General features: G+C 41.7%; 1 protein-coding gene across 22 annotated transcripts in view; it reads left to right on the plus strand.

The window, feature by feature from the left end:
* TENM4 (teneurin transmembrane protein 4) overlaps positions 1 to 21039 on the plus strand; it is a 1507827-nt gene that overhangs the window by 1364834 nt on the left and 121954 nt on the right. For 13 of the 22 annotated variants that reach the window (XM_085509480.1, XM_032442260.2, XM_015852440.3 and 10 more), the window contains 2 exons: positions 12408 to 12593; positions 18718 to 18744. In XM_085509480.1, coding sequence (XP_085365606.1) covers positions 12408 to 12593; positions 18718 to 18744 — 213 coding nt within the window. The remainder of the gene's footprint in view (positions 1 to 12407; positions 12594 to 18717; positions 18745 to 21039) is intronic. The other 9 variants (XM_085509504.1, XM_085509419.1, XM_085509429.1 and 6 more) reach the window with 1 other exon arrangement.

The raw sequence follows: 21039 nt of genomic DNA on the forward strand, positions 1-21039 counted from the left end.
GTCACAGCAGGCATCACGATCACAGATTTCCTCAGGAGAGAGGCAATTACAGAGCTGTGGCATTTAACATTAAAAAGAAAGAAAGAAAGAAAATTGCCTGTTTAGCCTATGTGACCTGTTAAAAAACAGTAGTGATCACATCTGTAATATAAAACTATTTGGATGTTCATAACCAGAGGGTAGGTGTCAATGTCTCTATGTCCAGGGGGAGGCCGGTCATACATGGTATCCCCCAGGGTCCATCTTGGGACCAATGCTCTTTACCATCTTTATCATCGACACAGACAGTGGCACTGAGTGTTCCCTTGGTATGTTTACTGATAACTAACCTCATTGCTGCAGCCGACACAATACAAGGGAGGGACACCATCCAGATTGACCTGGACATGCTCAAAAAGTGTGCACACAATCTAATGATGTTTAACAAGGCCAAGTGCAAGGTATTGCTCTTGGACCGAGGCATTTCCAGATATGAGTACAGACTGGAATAAAAACTCATAGAGAGCAGCCCTGCTGAGAAAGGCTTGAGAATTCTGGTGAATGAGCCAGCAGTGTGTGCTTCCAGCCCAGAGGGGCCAATGGTGTGCTGGACTGTATCAACAGAGAGGTGGCAGAGAGCAAGAGTAGCGAGCATGTTCAGCTTGGAGAAGTGAAGACTCCAAGGAGATCTTGTTGTGAGCTGCCAGTAATGAGAGATACTTTAAAGCAGGAGGAATACTGACTTTTTCTGTGGTCTGGTAGTGACAGTACAAGGTGAAATGGACTTAAACTAAAAGAGGGGAGATTTAGGTTAGATATCAACAAGAAATTATTTACTTAGAGGTGGTGAGGCCCTGGTACATCTGCCCAGAGAGGCTGTGGTTGCCCTATCCCTGGAGGCATTCAAAGCCAGATTGGATGGGTTCCTGGGCAGACTGATTTAGTGGTTGGCAACCCAGCCCACAGCAAGGGGTTGAAACTGAATGATCTTGAAGGTCCCCCTGAACTTAAGCCATTCTATGATTCTATGATTCAGACATTTGCAGATATGCTTAGATAAATCCGGCCTTATTGCAGTGGGAAAATAGTGCAGGTCTCCACAGGGCAGGCAGAAGACCAGGTATTTATCCACCAGTTGAAAAGCAGTCCTCTGTGGCTTCACTTCTTTTTTATAGTCTGGAAAGTTGGATCAAGATTAAAATTAGCATAGTGCACACACCCATCTTTCTGTTTGCAGGGAAAATGCTTTAAATTTATTGCACAGCACACTGAAGTCAATGGAAAATCTGCTGCCTGTAGGAGTATGGGTCAATTCACGTCTGTTTACAAGTAACGTTTAGATTTAAGATTTTGTATCAGCTAATGGTAGCGGTTGGATTTTTTTAGTACCAATTTTGTTGTAGGAATGAACAGTGGAGAAAATATTTCAGAAAGCACCCAATAGACCACCACAAAGTTGTGTAGTTGATTGAATTAAGCATATGCTCTATATTCTAATCAGTAGTTAAGGAGACTAAAAGGAATGAACTTTTAGAGAGGAAAGCCTAAGCAAATGCATCTTTATTTTCCAGTGCCTTTTTTCATCTGGAATTGTGCAGATTATACCATGCCCATGCACACATACACCTAGAAAAATAGTTCTCATATATCTTACCAGACAACGTCATATCCCATTGGTCAAACAGCACCAGGGTTAACACAATAGGTGTGATAAAAATTGATTTCCTTGGGCTTATTGGTGTCAACCTTACAAAACAAAGTCTCATGTTAAATTCATGTCATGCCCAAGGCCACCAAGATAAAAAATCCATCCTCGAAAAATGTTCACATAATTCCTCCTCTAGAACATCATTTTCTTCATTTAGGGGTAAGGATGTCACTGTAAAAGCTGGGTGTTACATCAGCTGTCGCATGGAATAGTTCTGTTCCTCTCTAAATGAGGGTTGCTCCCCATTAATGCCTGGGAAGTCTTTTTCTCAGATTTAAAGTACACACAAGGAAGAACAAGAGAACTAAACTTCAGTATATGCCATATGAAACCGATGAACATCTACATATTTTAGATTTTAATAACTTAAGGGAAAGATGAGCAACAAGCTTCCTTCAACCAATAGCTTGTTCTTCTCATATCTCTTGGAATTCAGTGAGAAACATTAGTCTGGGGCAACTGAAATTTTGGGTTTCAAAAGCAGACTTTGCTAGATGGCAACAGAATCTGATCTGGTTCAATACTCAAGTTGCAAACCTACTCCCAGAAGCCTTACTTTGTCTCTTAAAAGTCATTGAAAGCCAGGAAATGTTTTGTACCAGCAGAGATTTCATCCTCAGCCTTCCAGAACCATAGCATGCTGATCTGTGAACTTGTGATCTTCCCCATTTTATTTGTGTGCTGAGAAGTTTTCTCTCTGAGGGAATAAAGTATGTGCAGCACTGAGCTCATACACAAGGCTACCAGAGGCTCTGCTTTGTGAATTGGGAAGGAATAAGTGAACTGCAAAACACAGAAGTGTTAACAAGAAACTTATCATTACACAACATAAAGCATTAGATGCCATTTGTATTGTGAGTGCAGATTTTAGCCTGTTCATTCCCAAGGTGAACTCCCCCTTTAAAGTCTTCCAGGGGTTTTATTATCAATAATAGTAATTTATAAAAGCCCTAAAACCACCAGAAAATATGAGCTAAAACTATTCAGGAATATTCTTTTACTCCCTTTCCTTGTGGTGTAGAGACCCCCACGTGGTGGGGAAAAAGAATGGTAATAATTGAGATGAGCTGTAGTTGTTTTTGCTGGTAGTCTGCTTCTTCAAAAGTCAGAATATCTTTGTGGTTAGTAGATAAAAAATAAAAAAAACAAACCCCAGATGGTAAGTTGGGGGAGAAATCTCACAGTAAAACAGAAAGTAGAATCATAGAACCATAGAATCACCTATGTTGGAAAAGACCTCTAAATTCATGCAGTCCAAACATCTACCCATCACCAATATTTCCCCACTAAACTATGCCCCTCAGTACCACATTTGAATGTTTCTTGAATATCCCCAGGGCTGGTGACTCCACCACCTCCCTGGGTGGCTCATTCCAGTGCCTGACCACTTGTTTGGAGAAGAAAGTTTTCCTAACATCCAACTTGTATCTCCCCTGGCACAACTTGAGGCCATTCCCTTTAGTCCTATCTCTAGTTACACAGGAAAAGAGGCCAACCCCCACCTCACCACAACCTCCTTTCAGGTAGTTAAGGTCTCCCCTGAGCCTCCTCTTCTCCAGACTAAACAATCCCAGTTCCCTCAGCTGCTCCTCATAAGGCTTGTACAACTTATGTTTCAAACATGAATTCACTTACAGCCTGATGGTTGAAAAATAGGCTTAGCTTGTTCCCCTGGGCAACCAGAGATCCATCAAACCTCTCTCATCTTTGGGATCTGTTTAGGATCATACTTTTATCCACTTTTCTGCTCGCAGCAGTCCACTCAGTGTTGATCAGATACGGGGACCAAGGCAGAGACTGAAGGAACTTAAAACCTGCCTTCTAGCTTTCATTTCAAACTTGGCCAAAAACAGTGGAAGTGGTGATGTCATCGTCTGTCTCCGGCCATTAGATCACAGAATGTTTCGTCTGATTAGATCATGTCTCAAGCTTAGAACAGTGTACGTTCAGTGGTGTGAGAAGCAGTCCCAAGTCTTCAATGACCTTAGGCTTCTTTCTCTCATATCTGTTCCTCTAGCATCAGTTCCAAGTTATGGACCCTTCAAAGGGCCATAAGAAGACTGTTCCATTTTTATGTTTATTTTCTACAATAATTGGAGATAATTCCCAGCCTGCCAGTTTTAGTTCAGCATTCTTTCCTATCTCCAGTGTGACCTCAGCAGTCACACCATGAGCTCAAAAGTTCTTTTATTTGGATCAATTACCTTCTGTGTTGCGGACTTCTCTGGCTGAAAACAGCATGATATACCAGATCGTGTTACCCATGTTAATTTGGGTAATATAAAAAATAAAGGGTTTACAGTACCACAACAAGCTGCTACATTCCATGGCTAAATCAAGTCACTGTTAAAACAGTGGATGGCTAAGTAATTTGCAAGTTTGCTTGTATCACTGAAAATGTATGCGTCTCTGATGACCAAATTTTGCCTATTTCTCTGTTTTTGAATGGGGGACCTTTACAGTTTCTAGACTTAAATCTTTTGACCACATAGATGTCCTCTCAGTTTTGTGAGTGTCGGGCATGGCTTCAGAATATTCCCTCTTTTTATAATACTACTGCTGGAATATCAGCAAGATGGATACTTGTGCATAGGCAGGCTGTTCCTATCATCTACTATGGTGGAGTTAAATCAGACTCTTCCCTTTAACTTCACTCATTGTCTGGGAAAGGATGGTCCTACCTACCATGGCATGGCTTCTGCACTGGCATTAAGTCAGTTCCATGCTGGAGCTGGTGGTTCCTACCACTGTGACCCTGTGCTCTGACCCATGTAGAATTCATGTTGTCTAGAACATGAAACCCCTTCTGCAATGTGTTTCTGGGTGTTTCCAGCTTTCTGAAGTCATGTCTTGTTCCAAAAGAAAATGGATGAGACGAAACATAAGGGGAAGATATCTCAGAGTCAGTGAAATAGGATAACATAACCTAGAATAGAGTAAAGTAACCAAAGACCAGAGGTCATCATGCAGTGTATGTGGAGGACCAGTAACCCATAATATAATAGCCTGACTGAAGTGGATACAGTGGATTTAAGATTAGTTCTCTGCCCCCTCCAAGTTCTGAAATGTTCATGCTCCGTATAACAATTTGCACTAATGAGCACCTTTCTAATGATCTTGACAGATAAAAATGTGAAAGGGTTTTGAAGAAAGTTTTCTTTTCCATAAAGATAGTCCTTCCAGACCAGTGTTGAGGCATATTGGCAGCACAGAGAATACATTTCATTTGCATTGATAGGCAGAGACGTCAGCTCCACATATGTCAGCAAGGAGAAAAATTAATAAAAATGATGTTTCAAAGTTCACAGAACCATAGAATCATAGAATGGCCTGGGTTGAAAAGGACCACAATGACCATCTGGTTTCAACCTCCCTGCTATGTGCAGGGTCACCAACCTCCAGACCAGGCTGCCCAGAGCCACATCCAGCCTGGCCTTGAATGCCTCCAGGGATGGGGCATCCAAAGCCACCTTGGGCAACCTGTTCCAGTGCGTCACCACCCTCTGTGTGAAAAACTTCCTCCTAAAGTTCTTCGGTAAAAAGTTGTCTGAGGTAAAAGAAAAACCTGTTCTGAGCTCAGAGTAAGGGAAGCCCAAGCAAATCTAGGTTGTAATTACTTCTGCACACACATTAGAAAGTGCTGTTATAATTTATTTTAGACAAAACCAAACTGCACAGAATTAAGAAAGAAATTGGTTCTTTTTAACGACTGTAAGCACGAGCAAAAGGCTCAACTGTCAAATGATCTTTTTATGGATACCAGGAGGAAATTAACATCAGCCCAGAGAAGAATCTGTGTTAGGAACTTCATTTAATGCTCTAGGAATTGTTTCTTCTCTGGGAAGCTTTAACTCACATCCTGGAAAGTACAGAGATCCAATTAAACTTCAAAGAGGAAAACATAATCCTGTACTTTGGGATATTTATTTTTATTCAGCAAATCTTAGCTCCAAGTCTGAAGGCCGTCAGTACCTGGCATTTCATGTCCTGCTATTCAACAGCGAGACACAGTTTCAAATAAAGTTCAGAATAATAAATAAAGAGAAGATTGACAGGAATACAAAAGTAAATCGCAGCTATAGAGGAGATGCCACAGACAAAATGTGATGGTCAGTCGCTAACATTTAAGGCAAGGATGAAAATTGGGTATAAATAGCGTAGAAAATAGAGGCAGATAAAAGACAGCGGACCAGTTTAATGGAATTTCATCTCACAGAGTTATAGCGTTTCAGATAGAAACTGGAAAAACTTCATGCAAATATGGAACAAGCTGAAATTGCACTTAGAAGGGAGATTTTCTTAAATTTGTGGCACTGTACCATTGTACGTTGTGCAGCCATGTAGGCAGGGTAAGAGCTTTGATCCACCGCCATGGGGAATGCTAATGACTCCTTCTGCTCTCACTGCTGTTCCCTACGGGTCCCCCTATGCTAGGTGCTGTACATTTACAGCACAAAAGACTCAGTCCTGGACAAACAGATGTGAGTGGATGGAAATGACCAAACCCAACTCATTCTTTGCTCCTTACAGAGTTCAAAGGCAGTTCCCAGAGCACTTACAAGGCAGCTCTCCTGGATCTGCCCAGCACCAGGTGAGCAGCTGCTCTGAGGACTTTTAATCTCCAAGTTAGCTCAGAGACACTGAGATTCCTGATCTGAGTCCGCAGAGAGACGACACCTAGAAAGGAATTTGCAGGAACCTTTCAGTTAAACACAGGGCTGCTTATGCAAGCAAAGATCTAAATAGCAAGAGGAGAGTGGGGGAAAGAGCTGAAGCAGGGTTAAGCTTTTGTGCATAGCTGAGGGACAAAGAAAGGTGCCTTCTTTTATTGGGGATTTCCACCAAAATGCTCCTGTATAGGTGCTCCTGCAGGGCTTCAGGTGCAGTAGGTTAAAACTGAGGTGTCCCAAGTCACCCTTTGAAGCCCTGCTGCATCTTTACCTGGTGAGGGATGATAGCAGAGCTGATGGATTCATTTTCTGTCTCTGGAGGGCATCCTTTAATCTTGATTTCATCATCCATGGAAAGAAAAGTCATAACTGTTACCTTACAGGTATATTCTGAGCTGTGTAACTGAGATCCTTGAGCAGGGCAGAAAGGCAGAAAGTTGTCTCAGTAGCAGTGGTTTAACTGCACTTGTAAAAGCAAACAGCTTTTCTACTTACTGACATAAATAATAATTACTCAAATATTAGTATTACTTACGTAATTGATATATTTTAAATGAGAGAAAGCAAACAGCTAATTTGTATAAAGGCATCAAAAATGCAGATCTTGCATGCAGCGTCCAAGGTAATAATGATCGCTTAGACATTACTACTACCTAAATAATCAATACATTTTGTAAACAATAAGCCAACAGTTCATTTGTATAATGACATTAAATTATGCAGACCTTGCTTTGGGTCATAAGCTCTGAAGGAAAAGAGAAACGACCTTCAAGCAGTGACATTGCCACACATTGCAGGCCTGCTCCCAGTGCTTACTGGAGAGGGATGCTCTTCAGAGGACTCCATGCTGGGATGACACTCTGCTACTAGGGTGGCAAGGACAGAGAATTCATATCTCTCTTTTTCTGCTGCTCCGCAATTTAAACTTCTCCTTATGATGTTATTTAAGATGTTTTGAACATCTAATTAGCATTGTGCTATCTTCAGTTTCAACCCAGGAGTTCATATGTCACTCCAGAGTTACCAAATCACATAGACAAGAGTTTCATCACACTGGAAATTATGTTTCATTACAAAGCATGTATTTAGCACTCATGGTGATTACGGACCTTTTGTTTCTCACCATCCATCTCTCTCTATCAGATGCTTTTCCCAGAAACTCCCCATGATTTGCCTTCTAAAGCAAAGGCAGGTTAGGAAAACAAGGCTCAGCTCTTCACCAACTATTGCCTTTCAGCTCTGAGTGGCGCCTTCCTCCTGTGCCTCTTTTCTGGAACAGTCTGAGGCTGGAAATTGCCACAAATGAGCCAAGACAGAACTGGAAAATCCCAGTTAAGACAGATTTTTAATTATTAAATTTTCTATTAATGCGTTGAAGGTCAGTGGAACTGCCCCAGTTTTCAGGGAGCTCTGAGCAATTTCACCTGATCTAATATTTTAGCACTAAATCCATATTTATTAAAGGATTTAGCAGGCAGGTCAGAAGCTGCTAAAGCTCTGATTCCGCATCACATGAATGCTAAAGAAAAAATTTCATCTGCATTGCTGTTCTCTAAGCTGGAGAGCTTTAAACTGTTGTCAAGCCAATTTTAGGATTTTAGGGTAGAGGTAAACATGTAAAAATGGATTTGCCATAAATTAAGCACAAATTGACATCATTATCCCTCTTTCTCAGCCCAATTCTTTAATGTAATGTGAAAATAATATGAAAGTCTGGATTACTCTACATCCTGTATTGGAAGCTACCGTGTCTGTTATATCAATTAAAAAGGGCAGTGAACAAAGCATTACATTGCTGGCTAGTGTTTGATACATTTCTTTTCCCATTTTGCTTCTGAAATATCAAAGGGAACACAGCAGACATTTTATTCTTAAGGGGACAGATTTGGGTCAGTTTTAAACAGAATATGCCAAAAAACAAAAAAACAACAAAAAAAAAACCACCACAGAATCAGGTACAAGGTTTGTATTTGTAAGAATAATTGCTTTAGTATTCTTACTTCTGAACTGTTGTTAATGGATTGTGACCTCATTACACCTGGCACGGTGCAAACACAGAACAAAAAGCATAATCCTGGCCTCAGATAGCTGAGATCCACAAGCATTAAGCAAACAACAACAGCCAGAGACATGCTGACGGAGGCAGAACAAAACCAGAACACAATTTTGGTCCATGCAATACACAGCAGTTAAGGTGTATCAGTGGCCACTGTCAAGATTCTGAGCAATATTGAGGCAGCTTTATGGACCAGAGGAAAGATGTCTTGAGGGGACAAGGCAAAAAAAAGCCAACAAAAACAACTCTACACACTTGTACAAAAACTAACCAGCAGTTTGGTCTCCTAGGGAGTCTCCCCGCTGGGATGAGTGGTGGTGAAGTAAAGTAGGTCTTGAAACAGGAGACAAATAAAATCTTGTTGATTATTTGCATGAAAATAACCAGAATCCTGATCATAGAATCATAGAATTACTCAGGTTGGAAAAGACCTCAAAGATCATCAAGTCCAACCGCAGCCTAACCATAGTGCCCTAACTCTAACAACCCTCTGCTAAATCTTATCTCTGAGCACCACATCCAAATGGCTCTTAAACACATCCAGGGATGGTGACTCAACCACCTCCCTTGGGAGCCTATTCCAGTGCTTAACAACCCTTTCAAAGTCTACCCTCAAAGTCTGGGTAATTCCTTCACTGGTGTGTGGGCTGATTGTGCCTTGTAAAGACACTGAGGTTCATATCCACATTTAGAATTGGGTGGAGTTTGCAAAACTCTCAGTTTGCTCAGAAGATCCCCTTGCTTCAAGGAACTGAAGGCATCTCTATGGGCTGGATGGCAATATGAAGTAAAACACAATGCACCACTAGGAAGGGATAAAGTGTGGCTAATCTATTCATACAAACTGTAAAGGAGATTAGAGATGAAAGGAAATACTTAGTCACCTTTTGGGAACAGCTGGTGTGAAAATATTTAACAGTCAGTGCTTTTACGCACAAGCACTGCATCCTCACTAAGCTTAAATAGGCAGAGCAATGTAATGCAGCCAGCCAGTCTGTGAACACCTAGTACAGGAGAATTAACAGCTTTCCTTCTCATTTGCTCACATAGATCAGATGTTAGCTAATCATGTCCTCTAATTTTAACAATGGAATTGGGAAATGTACCAAAAAAGTACATCTTGTATTAAGAACAGAGGTGGCAAATTCTGTGCCTGGAACTGATAGAACAAGAAACTATTCACCTGTCCTCTTTTGTAAATCAAAACCCCACTAGCCTTCAGCTGCCCAAAAAAGACCTGGATTTGAGTGCAAACTCAATCTGAAATCCATTTTGTTCATTTCTTTGAGTGCCGCCAAATAAAGTGAAAGCTACTCAGGCAGTTTAATCACCTATGAGATACTGTGAGCATTTTGGAGCTCAGTGTTATAAGGGCTGATGTATATAGCACAATGGGTGTTGTAGGGCTATTCGTATTGAATGGTTCCCATCTATCTTTAAACTGGCAGCTAAAGGGAGGATTTAGTTTTGAGAGTTCCTGGCTCCTGGTTCCCTGTCAGAAATAATTAAACTGCATTTTAGGGAGACTGTCATAAGTAGTTTGTTTCACAAGTGTTTTTCACAGCTGAGGTTCTCTATTACAGTTTTTGGGGCCCGGGAATGCACACTACCTTATGTATCCCTTATATATGAGTTGTGTGTTCACAGCCTGGAGCTTGCACTCTCTAATGGGATGATTGGGGTCTCAGCAAGTGAGGGATGAACCGCCAAACATCCCCAGCATTGCAGTTCTGGATCAGGCTCAGATCTCATTGCAGGCCATAAGCACGTGGCCTCATCCTGTTCCCTGACAGCAAATAGTCTGAGAAATGGTTCAGTTGAGATGTAAACATCCCTGTGGGTTTTCCACCCCTTTTCATAGGATTGTCTCCACATTGATTCTGCCTTTCAAAAAGTGCTTTTTTTTTTTTTTCCCTTTATTTAATCTCTTCACCATTTCTGAATGTCACTCCATTATCCTAGTTTCACACCGTTAAATAACTCCAAGAAGGCTTCTGAATATCACTCAAAATAGCTTCCTTTTGTCCCTGCTTTTTCTTTTCTTTTTTTTTTCTTTTTCTTTCTTTTTTTTTCTCCCAGCCTGTAGATATCTTATCTTCCATGACCTGTCATTTCCCTGACAGACAGGACTGAGGACATCAAGATATCCAGGAGGTCCTATGCTGGTCACAGGGTTCACATGTACACGCAGACCCGTCACTTTGCTTCTTTATGTCTTGTTTGTCTGTGAAAAATGGAAATAACAAAGTATAAAATAGCTATCCACTACTATTCGAACTGATTAATATCCCTGCACAGAAGAGAAAATGTTGAATAGACAGTCTTTAAAATGTCATTATGGATTTGGGTTGAAGTACCAGCAGTACTTACATAGTAAGAAGCATCTAAGAGCATTTGGAGGCATCTGAGCTACTGCAGCAAAAAGAGTTGGTCTAGATGACCTTTAAGGGTCCCTTCCATCTCAAAAGACTAGGATACTATGAGTTTGGCTGGAAATGATTCCACTACTAGTAGCTTCCTGCTACTGGTGATATTAATCAGCAGAACACTAATGCAAACCTATGGAAGGCTGAATTTCAGTCAGGTGTGATGTTAATGCAGGCTGAGTAGTTTTGAATATTTTATGTGCAGCCAGTGACCTGAAGTAAATGTCTTGTATAATACCAGTCTCCCCACCACCACAAGCCTCGAGGCCTGAGTTCTGTGCTTAATACGCTCTGAGGCACAAAGAGAGGCACTGGGGATGGGCTGGTACAGACAGCATCTGAGATATTCACTCTGGGGAAACAGGAGTGGGAGAAAAAGGGTTTGAATACAAAATGTTTGGGACAGCTTGCTCCAGTTTAGGTGCAGGAGTTGGAGAAGAGGCGGATCACCAAAATACACTCTGAATTGCCACTGGGATGGAAAACAGGAGTTCTGTGTATGAGATTGAAAGTGAACAGCCAGGTGATGAGAAGAAGAAAGAAAAGCATTTCATTTCATCAGTGGTATAACACCATGTCGGTATTTGGTTGTGATTTTTTCAGTGAGATCAGTGCTATGTTGTGGCAGTAACAGATGCTTTAACACCTGAATCATGGGTATCTGTTCTCCACCAGACCTCAGTTTTTCCAGACAAGTACATTGCAGATGAAACACAGTGCACTCCCCCAAATCCATGCCAAGTTTTTGCGAGGTTTTAGCCAAATGCTTGATGTTATGCATATCTGTGTCATGGTGCTCACTGGGGCTCACAGAGGGTGGGAAAGGCCAGCACCTCTGAAAGTCAACAACCTTTAGCTCTTCTCTTTTTAGGAGATGATGACTGAAATACCCAGTCCTGACTCCCTTCTTCCATTAACTCCAGTATGACTTGGGAACAAGCACCATCCTACAAACCCCAGTTCGTGTAGCTCATAAAAAGAGCATGGAGGTATCTCCAGAGCCCTGAGAAGAGATTTTTAATGGGGTGGCAGGAGAACAGAGACAGAGCAGATGAGCATACTCAGCATAAATAGAAATATGCTATATTAATATTAAACAGAGAAAGGATTTAATGAATCCCATCCCCAGAACCATGGGTTGACAAGCCATGAACAGGCTCTGCCAGCACATAACTTCAACATCAGTGGTTTATCAGCACATTGTTTCCACACTTAACCAAACTTTAATTAAATGTGACTTTTGTTCTGCTTATTGGAAGAGCCTTCCCCTTTGGTTTTAGCGAACACAAAAGCTCGAGGAGTGCAAGAGCATTAGAAAGCAAATAGGGGGATCAATCACAGGAGACCTCTGCAAGCCATGTCTATCCCTTTTTTTGTAATATACTTATTAGATGCTTATTGTCTGGTAGGCTTAGTGTTACGGGCTCCAGGAATTCCTTTCATTGCCCTGTAAGGCGAGGTAGTGAAGTGTGGCTGCTTTTCTTCACAATAACGTTCTGGATTTTCCCCCCACCCTATCCCTTCTCTCCTCCCTTATTCCCTCCTCTCTCTTCTCTCCTCTCCCACAGAGATTTGTGCAGCAGACTGCGGAGGACACGGAGTTTGCGTCGGAGGCACCTGCCGCTGCGAGGAGGGCTGGATGGGCACAGCCTGTGATCAGCGAGCGTGTCACCCACGCTGCAATGAACACGGGACATGCCGGGATGGCAAGTGTGAATGCAGCCCGGGCTGGAACGGAGAGCACTGCACTATTGGTAGGGAGAAAGAAAAACCGACTGCTTTTCAAAGAGTAATCGATGATCAGGGAGGAGGAAAGAAGCATGCTTAATTGAATATGTGTGACTTAGTGTAGCATGAGCACCTTTGTTCTTGGATTTCAAGTTCTGACATCACACATTTTCACGTGGGAGCAAAATGTCCTTTCATTTGTTGATGACATGCTGATATGTGTTTTTTTATTATCAGACTCAAAGTACACCTACGTGGTGTTTGATCTGGAGTCAAGCTGTCAAATGGCAGCTAGGTGCTTTCTGAACATCCCGTTTTGCCTTTCTGTGGCCTTCAAGACTTCACCCTTAGTATGCTGGCAGCTTAGAAACATGCTTCTGGTTTGAAGCTTCCTATTCCCTTCATTTGCTTCATTATTTGCACTGCCTTGCTTGGAAGCTGCAGTCGAACAGGTTCTGCTTGGTATTGAATGCTGCCTTGCATGACCCTTGTCTGCTCTGCTACCTCTCTAACCATTTTGTTGTCCTCTCTGTTTGGCTCTGTATTCCTCCTGCACCTGGCACTTACCTTGAGCTCGCAGTCGCATGTCTGTTTTTATTAGCAGTAAGGTACCACCAATATACTGAAATCATGCAAGGAATGCAGTTCATACATTAAGCAGTTTGCCGCATCATTAATAAGTGGGCTCCTGTTTGCCTTCCTCCTCCATCTCTTAACTCTTCGATGCACTTTCCATGTTTCCTTTTCTGTCACATGCTCAAACACTTTATTCTCCATTCCATAGTCAAGCTACAAAATCAGGAGCTTTATAACTCCCCATATACTGTTTGTTTTACATGAATAGAAAACTAATTGAGTTGATCCAGTTCCACTGTCAATAATTCCTGTGTGAACCTGAAGAAACTCAGTCAACTTTAGAAGAGTTATTTCAGAGTGAGAATTCTTCTCCGGGCACTTTGTTTTAATCAGCTTTTTGAAGATAAGAAAATCTGCTTCAATATGGCTTTCCTCATGCAGTGATACCTATAAAACACACTGCAACAGAATTAACCACTAGCAATACCTGGGCAAAAGCTGAAACAGTTATCCCTGTAGATGATCCAGTTGCATGTAGTCATCCCCCGGTGTTGCTTGAACATCAGGTAAGCTTGCACACGTAAAGGCAGGCGGGAAATGAAGCCTGATCACAATATTTTAATTCCAGCATTAGGATGATGGTTCAAACCATATCTGTGGCTCAATTCTGCTTATCATTTATTTATGCTAATGTCACCCTACCACATTATGGTCTCCACATGCATCCCTTAATGAAAAATATCTAGCTTTAAAAACTTTCTCTGTCTCATTAGACGTTACATTCTTTCTGCTTTCTTGTCTACATCCTTAACAGCTTTCATTTCTTTTCATGAGGAAGGCATAAAAAAAAACCCAACAAAAAAAAACCCTCTCTTAAATGACTTCAGAATGAAAAGGGAGCAGGCCTGTGTTAATTGGAATCCTGTCTTTTCGTAATATTACTTTATAGCCTTGTGTTCAAGCACTTTGATTTGGAAAGCTACACAGATTCATGAAAGGGTTTTAAAAGAAAAAACAAAAATGTTCAGCAAAAGGCACCAAATCCAGGGGACAATTTTATGTGAAAGGCATTTATGCACATAAAGCCTGATTCATTCCCTCAGTGCCATTTTATTAGTTCTCTTGCAAAACCAAAATGCCACTAGTTCAGTGTATGATATTTCTCTACATCACTGATATGCCTGGGCTGATTTCAAACAACAAGCTTTTATCTTTCCTGGTAATTAAATTTACCCCCATTATTTTTGCTATTCCTCACTCTAAACATTAAGAGTCCTTGTTATCCTGGGAAAGGCCAGCACCGCAATGCAGTCAGCACTGAGGGTGCACTGTCATTGTGTATGGTGCTGCCTTCCTATTGCCGTGCCGTGCTGGGTTCACAATCGCTCTTTAATACCCAGAGTGCTGGAGCAATTCTGTTTCTTTTCACTTCCCCTCCCTCCTCATCTTCTTGCATGGTAATTTAGCAACAAATCTGTACAGTTTCATACCTCCGATGATGTAAACTGTATTTCCTACGGAATATTTCACTGATAAATGTGTATAATGTAAAGGAGATTTGGCAAAGCCATAAATACCCAAGAAAATTGAATGGCTTTGGAAGGAGACTAAGCGATATTGGCACAGATGAAAGGACATTGACTTGGAATTACGTACATGAAGTATGTGGAAAGCATTCCCTTGTCCCTGTGTAATTTCCCTGCATGACATCTTGTTCTGTTGATAGTAATTCCTTCTATGTCTGTGTCATGGCCCAGTTTGCTCTAGCACTGACAAGCATAAGATCCCATTGCTGAAGTGACGCTTTTACAGTATTGCCGTGTGTGCAGGTAACATGGTAGAAATGGATGATACCAGTAAAGTAGACTTCTTCCATTTCCTGTTGAGCATGTTTGAGAGTAAGAAATCCGTTTGTTTTGTAGGTCATAGGAGGCTCTTTCTTATGGCGTACAAGGGAACTGTGATCCTGGTGGATTAATTCTGTTTGCTCATACAAAGAGTCATGTTACCAAATATACTAGCTTGATTGCTCACATTCAGAGATTTCATTAGACAAACCCCAGTTAATTCCTATCCAGGAAATTGATGCAGAAGTGTGCATTCATCATTCTAACTCAGCAAACTTAGCACATGCAGGCATAAGTGTAGAACAGAAAGTTGATTGTAAAACTGCGGGAAGCCTGAAACCCAGCAGAATGGTTCAATTGGTTTACTCTAATATTTTAAAGGAGAAAACATCATTACAATACCCATTATACAAGACACCTGTGTTGGGGCTCTCCAGCATATTCCAAATTTCCTTCCAGTTTGAAACACTGAAAAAAATTGACTTTCTTCTATTCCAGCCCAAAACATGCCAGCGGCATCCAGGGAGCACAGCGGGTTCTAGGAACACTGAGTTTAAAGTTGAAACCAACCCTTTCATTGGAGGCCCTGAAAGAGCAAATCGAAAGTCGGCTCTGTGGCAGGCTATTGTTTCACAAGAGGCACCACAGGAAATTCCCCGAGTAGAATAAACAGCTCCAGAACTTCTCTAGGGCCTCAGTTTCCATACAGCTGATGATACAGCCTGGAGAGTGCTCCAGGTGCTGCCACAGAAGCACAACATCAGGTTTAGTGAGCCTACACTCAGTGGACGTCTTGTACTGAATCTGATGTGAATCTTTCCGCATGATGTTTACCAGTAAACAAGCCTTGATTCTTTGATTCCTATTAGGATTATTTGGAAATAAGGGCAGAAAGGGGTTCCCTGTGTACATACTTAAGGCAGAGCTGAGATATTCAGGGCTGGGACACGAGGCCTGAGCCATTGCTTGGAGTTCCATTGCTGCATTTGAACACTGTGGGATCTCTCCAGAGCCCTAAGGGGCCAGCAGTGAGCTCTCCAAATACATGCAGGTCCACCCAGCAGGTTTTCAAAGCACCTAATTCCCATCAATCTCTGCAGAAAAATGCTTGCTCAACTCCTTTTGGAAATCTGGTCTTGGCATGTACACCTGATGTATGCAGTAACAATGCCTAGACAGACAATCTGTCCCACACGGTCTTCTGCTTATGGTGCCATTAAGCTGCTTTATGGTTGACTTAGCAAAACTCTGATTTTTGAGAAATCTGCCTTTTCCAATTTGCCTTTCATCAGTCTTCTTGCATAAACAGTCACACATGTTCTGAATAGCTGGGCTTGTAATTGTTGCCCTCTGTTTCTCCTCAAGCAGCTGGAATCCAGACAAAGCACATTGCAGGTGGATTCTGCTCTCTTTTCCCAGTTTTCTAACAAGTCACTCATGCCTTTTAATGTAGTTTGGTCTATGTGCAACCCAGCATAAAATAAGCCCACCTGTGTGGGGTGGCCTCAGCACAATAGTAGATGCTCAGCTCTCTGCAGCACACCCCATATCCAGAGCAGAAGCTGAGCTGGGCTGGACCTGTGGCACCCACTTTGTCTGGATGGGCACCTCTGGGCAGTAGAAAGCCATTTTCATAACTTTCAATGGAAAATGTGACCTTACAGCTTTGTTCCAACATGATTTTGCATAAGCTAGTGGTAGAATCACACAATCAGAGAATCACAGATTTGTTTGAGTTGGATGGGACCCATAAAGGTCACCTAATCCAGCTCCCCTGCAATGAACAGGTAATCTGGCCTTGAGCAGTTTAACACCATGTCTGGCAGTGAGTATGAATCACAGAACTTCAAAGATGATATTTTCCCTGCCCCTCTGGCATAAACTTCTTCTGCCTTCACTACTTTGTCAGTGAAGGGCTTCTGCCTTCACTCCTTCATATCGTCCCAATCTCAGTTTAACTACTTCCTAATATATTTCAGACAAAACTAAACCAGACAGCTCAAACTGGAGAAATGAGAGGATTCATACAGGAAAAAATGGTAGCATGAGCTTCCCTAGTAATGGATCTGAAGGGACAGTGGCTTACAGTGATGACATGGAACTGTGTGCAGGATCCTTGGGTGCAGGGGACACCATGGAAAAGTAGCACAGCTCTTCATCCTGTCCAACATGCCCATGGTTTTTCCAAAGGAGTTTCTGCACATATAAGATGTTTTAGTGCAAGAATAGCGTATGAATAAGTACTAAACAGGTTTAGAGAAGGAGACATGCTACAACTGCATGGCCACATGTAGAAAATTCCCTTAGAATGACATGGTTGGCATTGGAAGCTGCCTCCCTTATGTTTAGCTGCATAGGGTTAGCTTTTTGATTTTAGCATCCCAAAGAAAAGTTCCCAAGTGGATTCGGCACATCCTGCATGGCAACCTGCTGTACTTGTATGATTTGAGAATGTCATTTCCAATCCTCATAACTGCCCCACAGTAGGATCGTGGAATCACAGAATGGCTTATGTTGGAAAGGACCTTAAAGACCATCTAGCTCCAACATCCCTGCCTTGGGTAGTGTGTTAGTGGGCACCCAGAAGATCAGGCTGCCCAGGATCCCATCCAACCTGGCCTTGAATAGTTGTGTGGCCTCTCCACTTACTTACTGTAGTGCTTTGACCACTGTGGTTCCCACATGGCAAAAAAATTCTTACAAGTCTTCCCAATTGAGCAGACTACATGAGCGAACAGAAAACAAAACTTTCTCTAGAGGAACCAGGACACAACTGAGAAAGAGTGAGCAGAGAGCAGACAAGCTTTACTTGAACAAGTGAAACAGCATTTAAACTGAGAACAAAAGAGAGAAGAGCAAGACTTAGAGCCTCTCATTTATTAGCAAGGACCAGATGCTGTTAGGAGAGTGAGTGCCGCCTACTGGCATGCATAGGGCTCACCCAGCCAGGACTCATGGCTCCTGCTTGTGGCCTTGCCACCAGCTTTGTATTTGACCCCAGAAAGGCAATCAGAAATTCATTTTCTAAAGTAATGTTCCATGGGAATTGGGCACATGACTGCTCCCACTGCATCTCAAACTTCCTTTTCTTTGCTGCATCCCTCCTTTGAATGAGTATATGTAGACCTACCTACCTGGTAAAGCTGCCACAAGGTTAATTTAATGTTTGTAAAATAATTGGATCTTGGGGTAGAGGATGCTGTGTAAACGCAATATGTTCCCATTAAGAAGATCCAGGGAGAAGACTCTGGTAAGGCCACAGGAGAACTGTGTGTCTTTGTGCAGAAAAGTGTAAGGCAATCAGGTGAGGTGGAGTGCTTTCTAATGATGAAAATCAGTGAAACGGGTAGACTGTTGCAAATGAGCAGAATATTAAAATATTCTGCCACACACACATATATATATATTTATACATATATATATATATGCATATATATATATATATTGAAACACATAAATATATATATATACACTTAACTTTCCTGTTTCTCTTCCTTGTCTTAATGAGCAAAGACGACTGGATGCCTAAACATAGCCTTCTTGAGCTCCCTGACTGAGGAGGGCTGTGCTCCACCCTTCTCCCTCTTTTCTCTCCTCATTATCAAGGTTTTTCTTTCCATATCACAGCGAACTCTCCTTTGCCTTTCTAGCACCTGCACAGTCTCGTAGTAAGCCGCAATGCACTTATTCAATCCTACCTTAAATGTCCTGTCTTTTATCTCCCAAGCTCACTATCTGGATAAGGTAGTGAAAGGTATGCTCTTCCTTCCTATTTTTCCTATTGTCTTTGTGGTTTTCTTTTTTTTTTTAATGCACCGTGAACATGCTGTGTTGAGGTTGCATCTCTTCCTCATTGTCACCAAAATGCTCCCTAATGTCTGGAAGGGTGAACTTTCCAGTCATTTAGGTAGGAAGTACCTTCGTAAGTGCTGTGATCCTGTGTTAACATCATATCAGTGTTCCTACCCTTCCCCTTGTCCCTGCCCTCCCCTCCAAACCATCTCTCATCCTCATCCCTACTTACCCAGGTAAGGCAAGTCAGGAGGAAACAAATACATCAGGAGCCCTGTACAGTGATGTGTTGTAATCAATTGTCTATGATCCATTTTGTAACAAGCAGGTGAGTGTGCTTTCTGTGTGGAGTCTTTGTATTTTTGAGCCATGACTGCCAAGTCTTTCATGGGAACTTTGAATCATTTTAAATATATATATATATGAAAATACAAAATGTTATGGACTCAAAACCTATGGATACACAAATTAACAAGTTCTATTCAAATTAGTGATGCTCCAGCAATACACCCCATAAAGAAATCCTACCCTATGTTCCTATTTCTGACAAATAATGCAAGTTTAGGACCCAGGTCTCATATGCAAAGATACGGTACTGAACTGCTATGGAGCAAGACGTACTGAGATCTTCTCCATTAATCAGAACAACAAGGTGTATTAGTGTAGAATTTTAAAAGTAGATCCACTTAGCTTCCAAACAATATTGAAGTAGTACACGTCTAGTGAATGCAACAGTCTGACAGTAAATGTGATTGGGTTGGACACCAATATCCTTCTACATGGCTGATTTGACACTAACAGCAACACAGAGCTGACACCACACAGCATCGTATGTTTGCTGGTTAAACAAACCAAAAAAATCAGGTTGAACAAATCAGTTTCTTCCATAGCGTTACTCTCCTTTTCAGGTTGTGAGCAATCAGGAGTAGCAGCTGGGAGAAGCTGATGAAGAAGGACAGATATGCCAAAATATTTGTCCAGTGAACAGTTAAAATAAGATCTGCTGTGTAAGGCTCTGGTTGTGAGACAAGCAACATGGTTGTCCTACAGAGTTCACTTCTCCGGATGAATTTACAGTCTAATGTTTCATGTTCTCTTTGTGGCTTTAAAGAATCTACAGGTACAATTGTAACCAGGGAAAAACTTTGAGCAGATAAATATTAATAATAGGGGAATGTCCAAGGTTTAATTAATGAGAATTTTGTCTTCAGTCTAATGCACGGCAAACAGCAGTTTTCCTTGAACCACTGTTTATAGATCAGTGGATCATTCAGTGGTAGTTTTTTCTCATTGCTTAGCATCAGTTAAACGTTCTCAACTTGACCTTAAACCAGGAGAAAAACAACATTCCCCTTCTTAGATCAAGGATAGAGGGGCACTTTCTGTACTCCTCTGGAGGAATGGTGACATTCACAGAGGGAGGAACAGGCTGGCACTAGGCAGTGTGAGCAGAACCTCCTGTTGATATTCCACATCTCAGTGTTTTGCGTTTCTAAACCCCGGGAGTTCTCCTTTTCATCTCAACTTGTATTGAAGAGGGCTGGGTCAAAAGCTGAGCACCAGGAGGATAGAACAGATGAGGAACCGGTCTGTGGAGCTTATATGCCCAGTGATCTTCTGTACTCATCAGCCCATTCAGTTGCTCAGTAAGTCTTGTGTAGCTGTCACTTGTCCCCTGGATAGCCTTTTAACTCACCTTTACACCCAAGAATAAAGACACATACTTAGTAAGTACTGCAAATGGGTAACAGCTTAGGCAACATGCTAAGAACAACGTTCATATCTTACAGTACATGGCCTCTTTTGGAAAGATTAGCAACAGCTGAAACATTAAAAGTACATGCTTTTTACTTGGCTGACTTCACGGCGTGCATTTTTCAAAACTAAATTACTCATGCTCTTTTGGCTTTCTTAATTATTAACATCTTTTGGGTTGAAATCCCTTCCCAGTAATCCCTTGTTGTCAAGAGTGAGCCTGATTTACTGCTGGGTCTTTCCTACAGCTTTACAATAAACCAGTAAATCAGACAAGATAGAGAATTGTTTCTAAGTTGGAGGGCAAGTTTCAAGAGCAGACATCAGCAGGATTAAGCCAAGAAGCTGCAACTAGGACTGGAACAGAATGCTTCAGTCTAAGGCTTAATTAACACCAGTAATGCTTAAAATGAAAATAGGTACCTAATATTAAAGATGTGTGGTTTTAGAGAGAGCTCCTCCATCCAGAATCCCATTGGAACTGCCAAAACATCCATATATT

This window comes from Coturnix japonica, chromosome 1 (genome assembly GCF_054131305.1).
Source record: "Coturnix japonica strain WE chromosome 1, WE-NBRP24, whole genome shotgun sequence".
Lineage (NCBI taxonomy): Eukaryota > Metazoa > Chordata > Aves > Galliformes > Phasianidae > Coturnix > Coturnix japonica.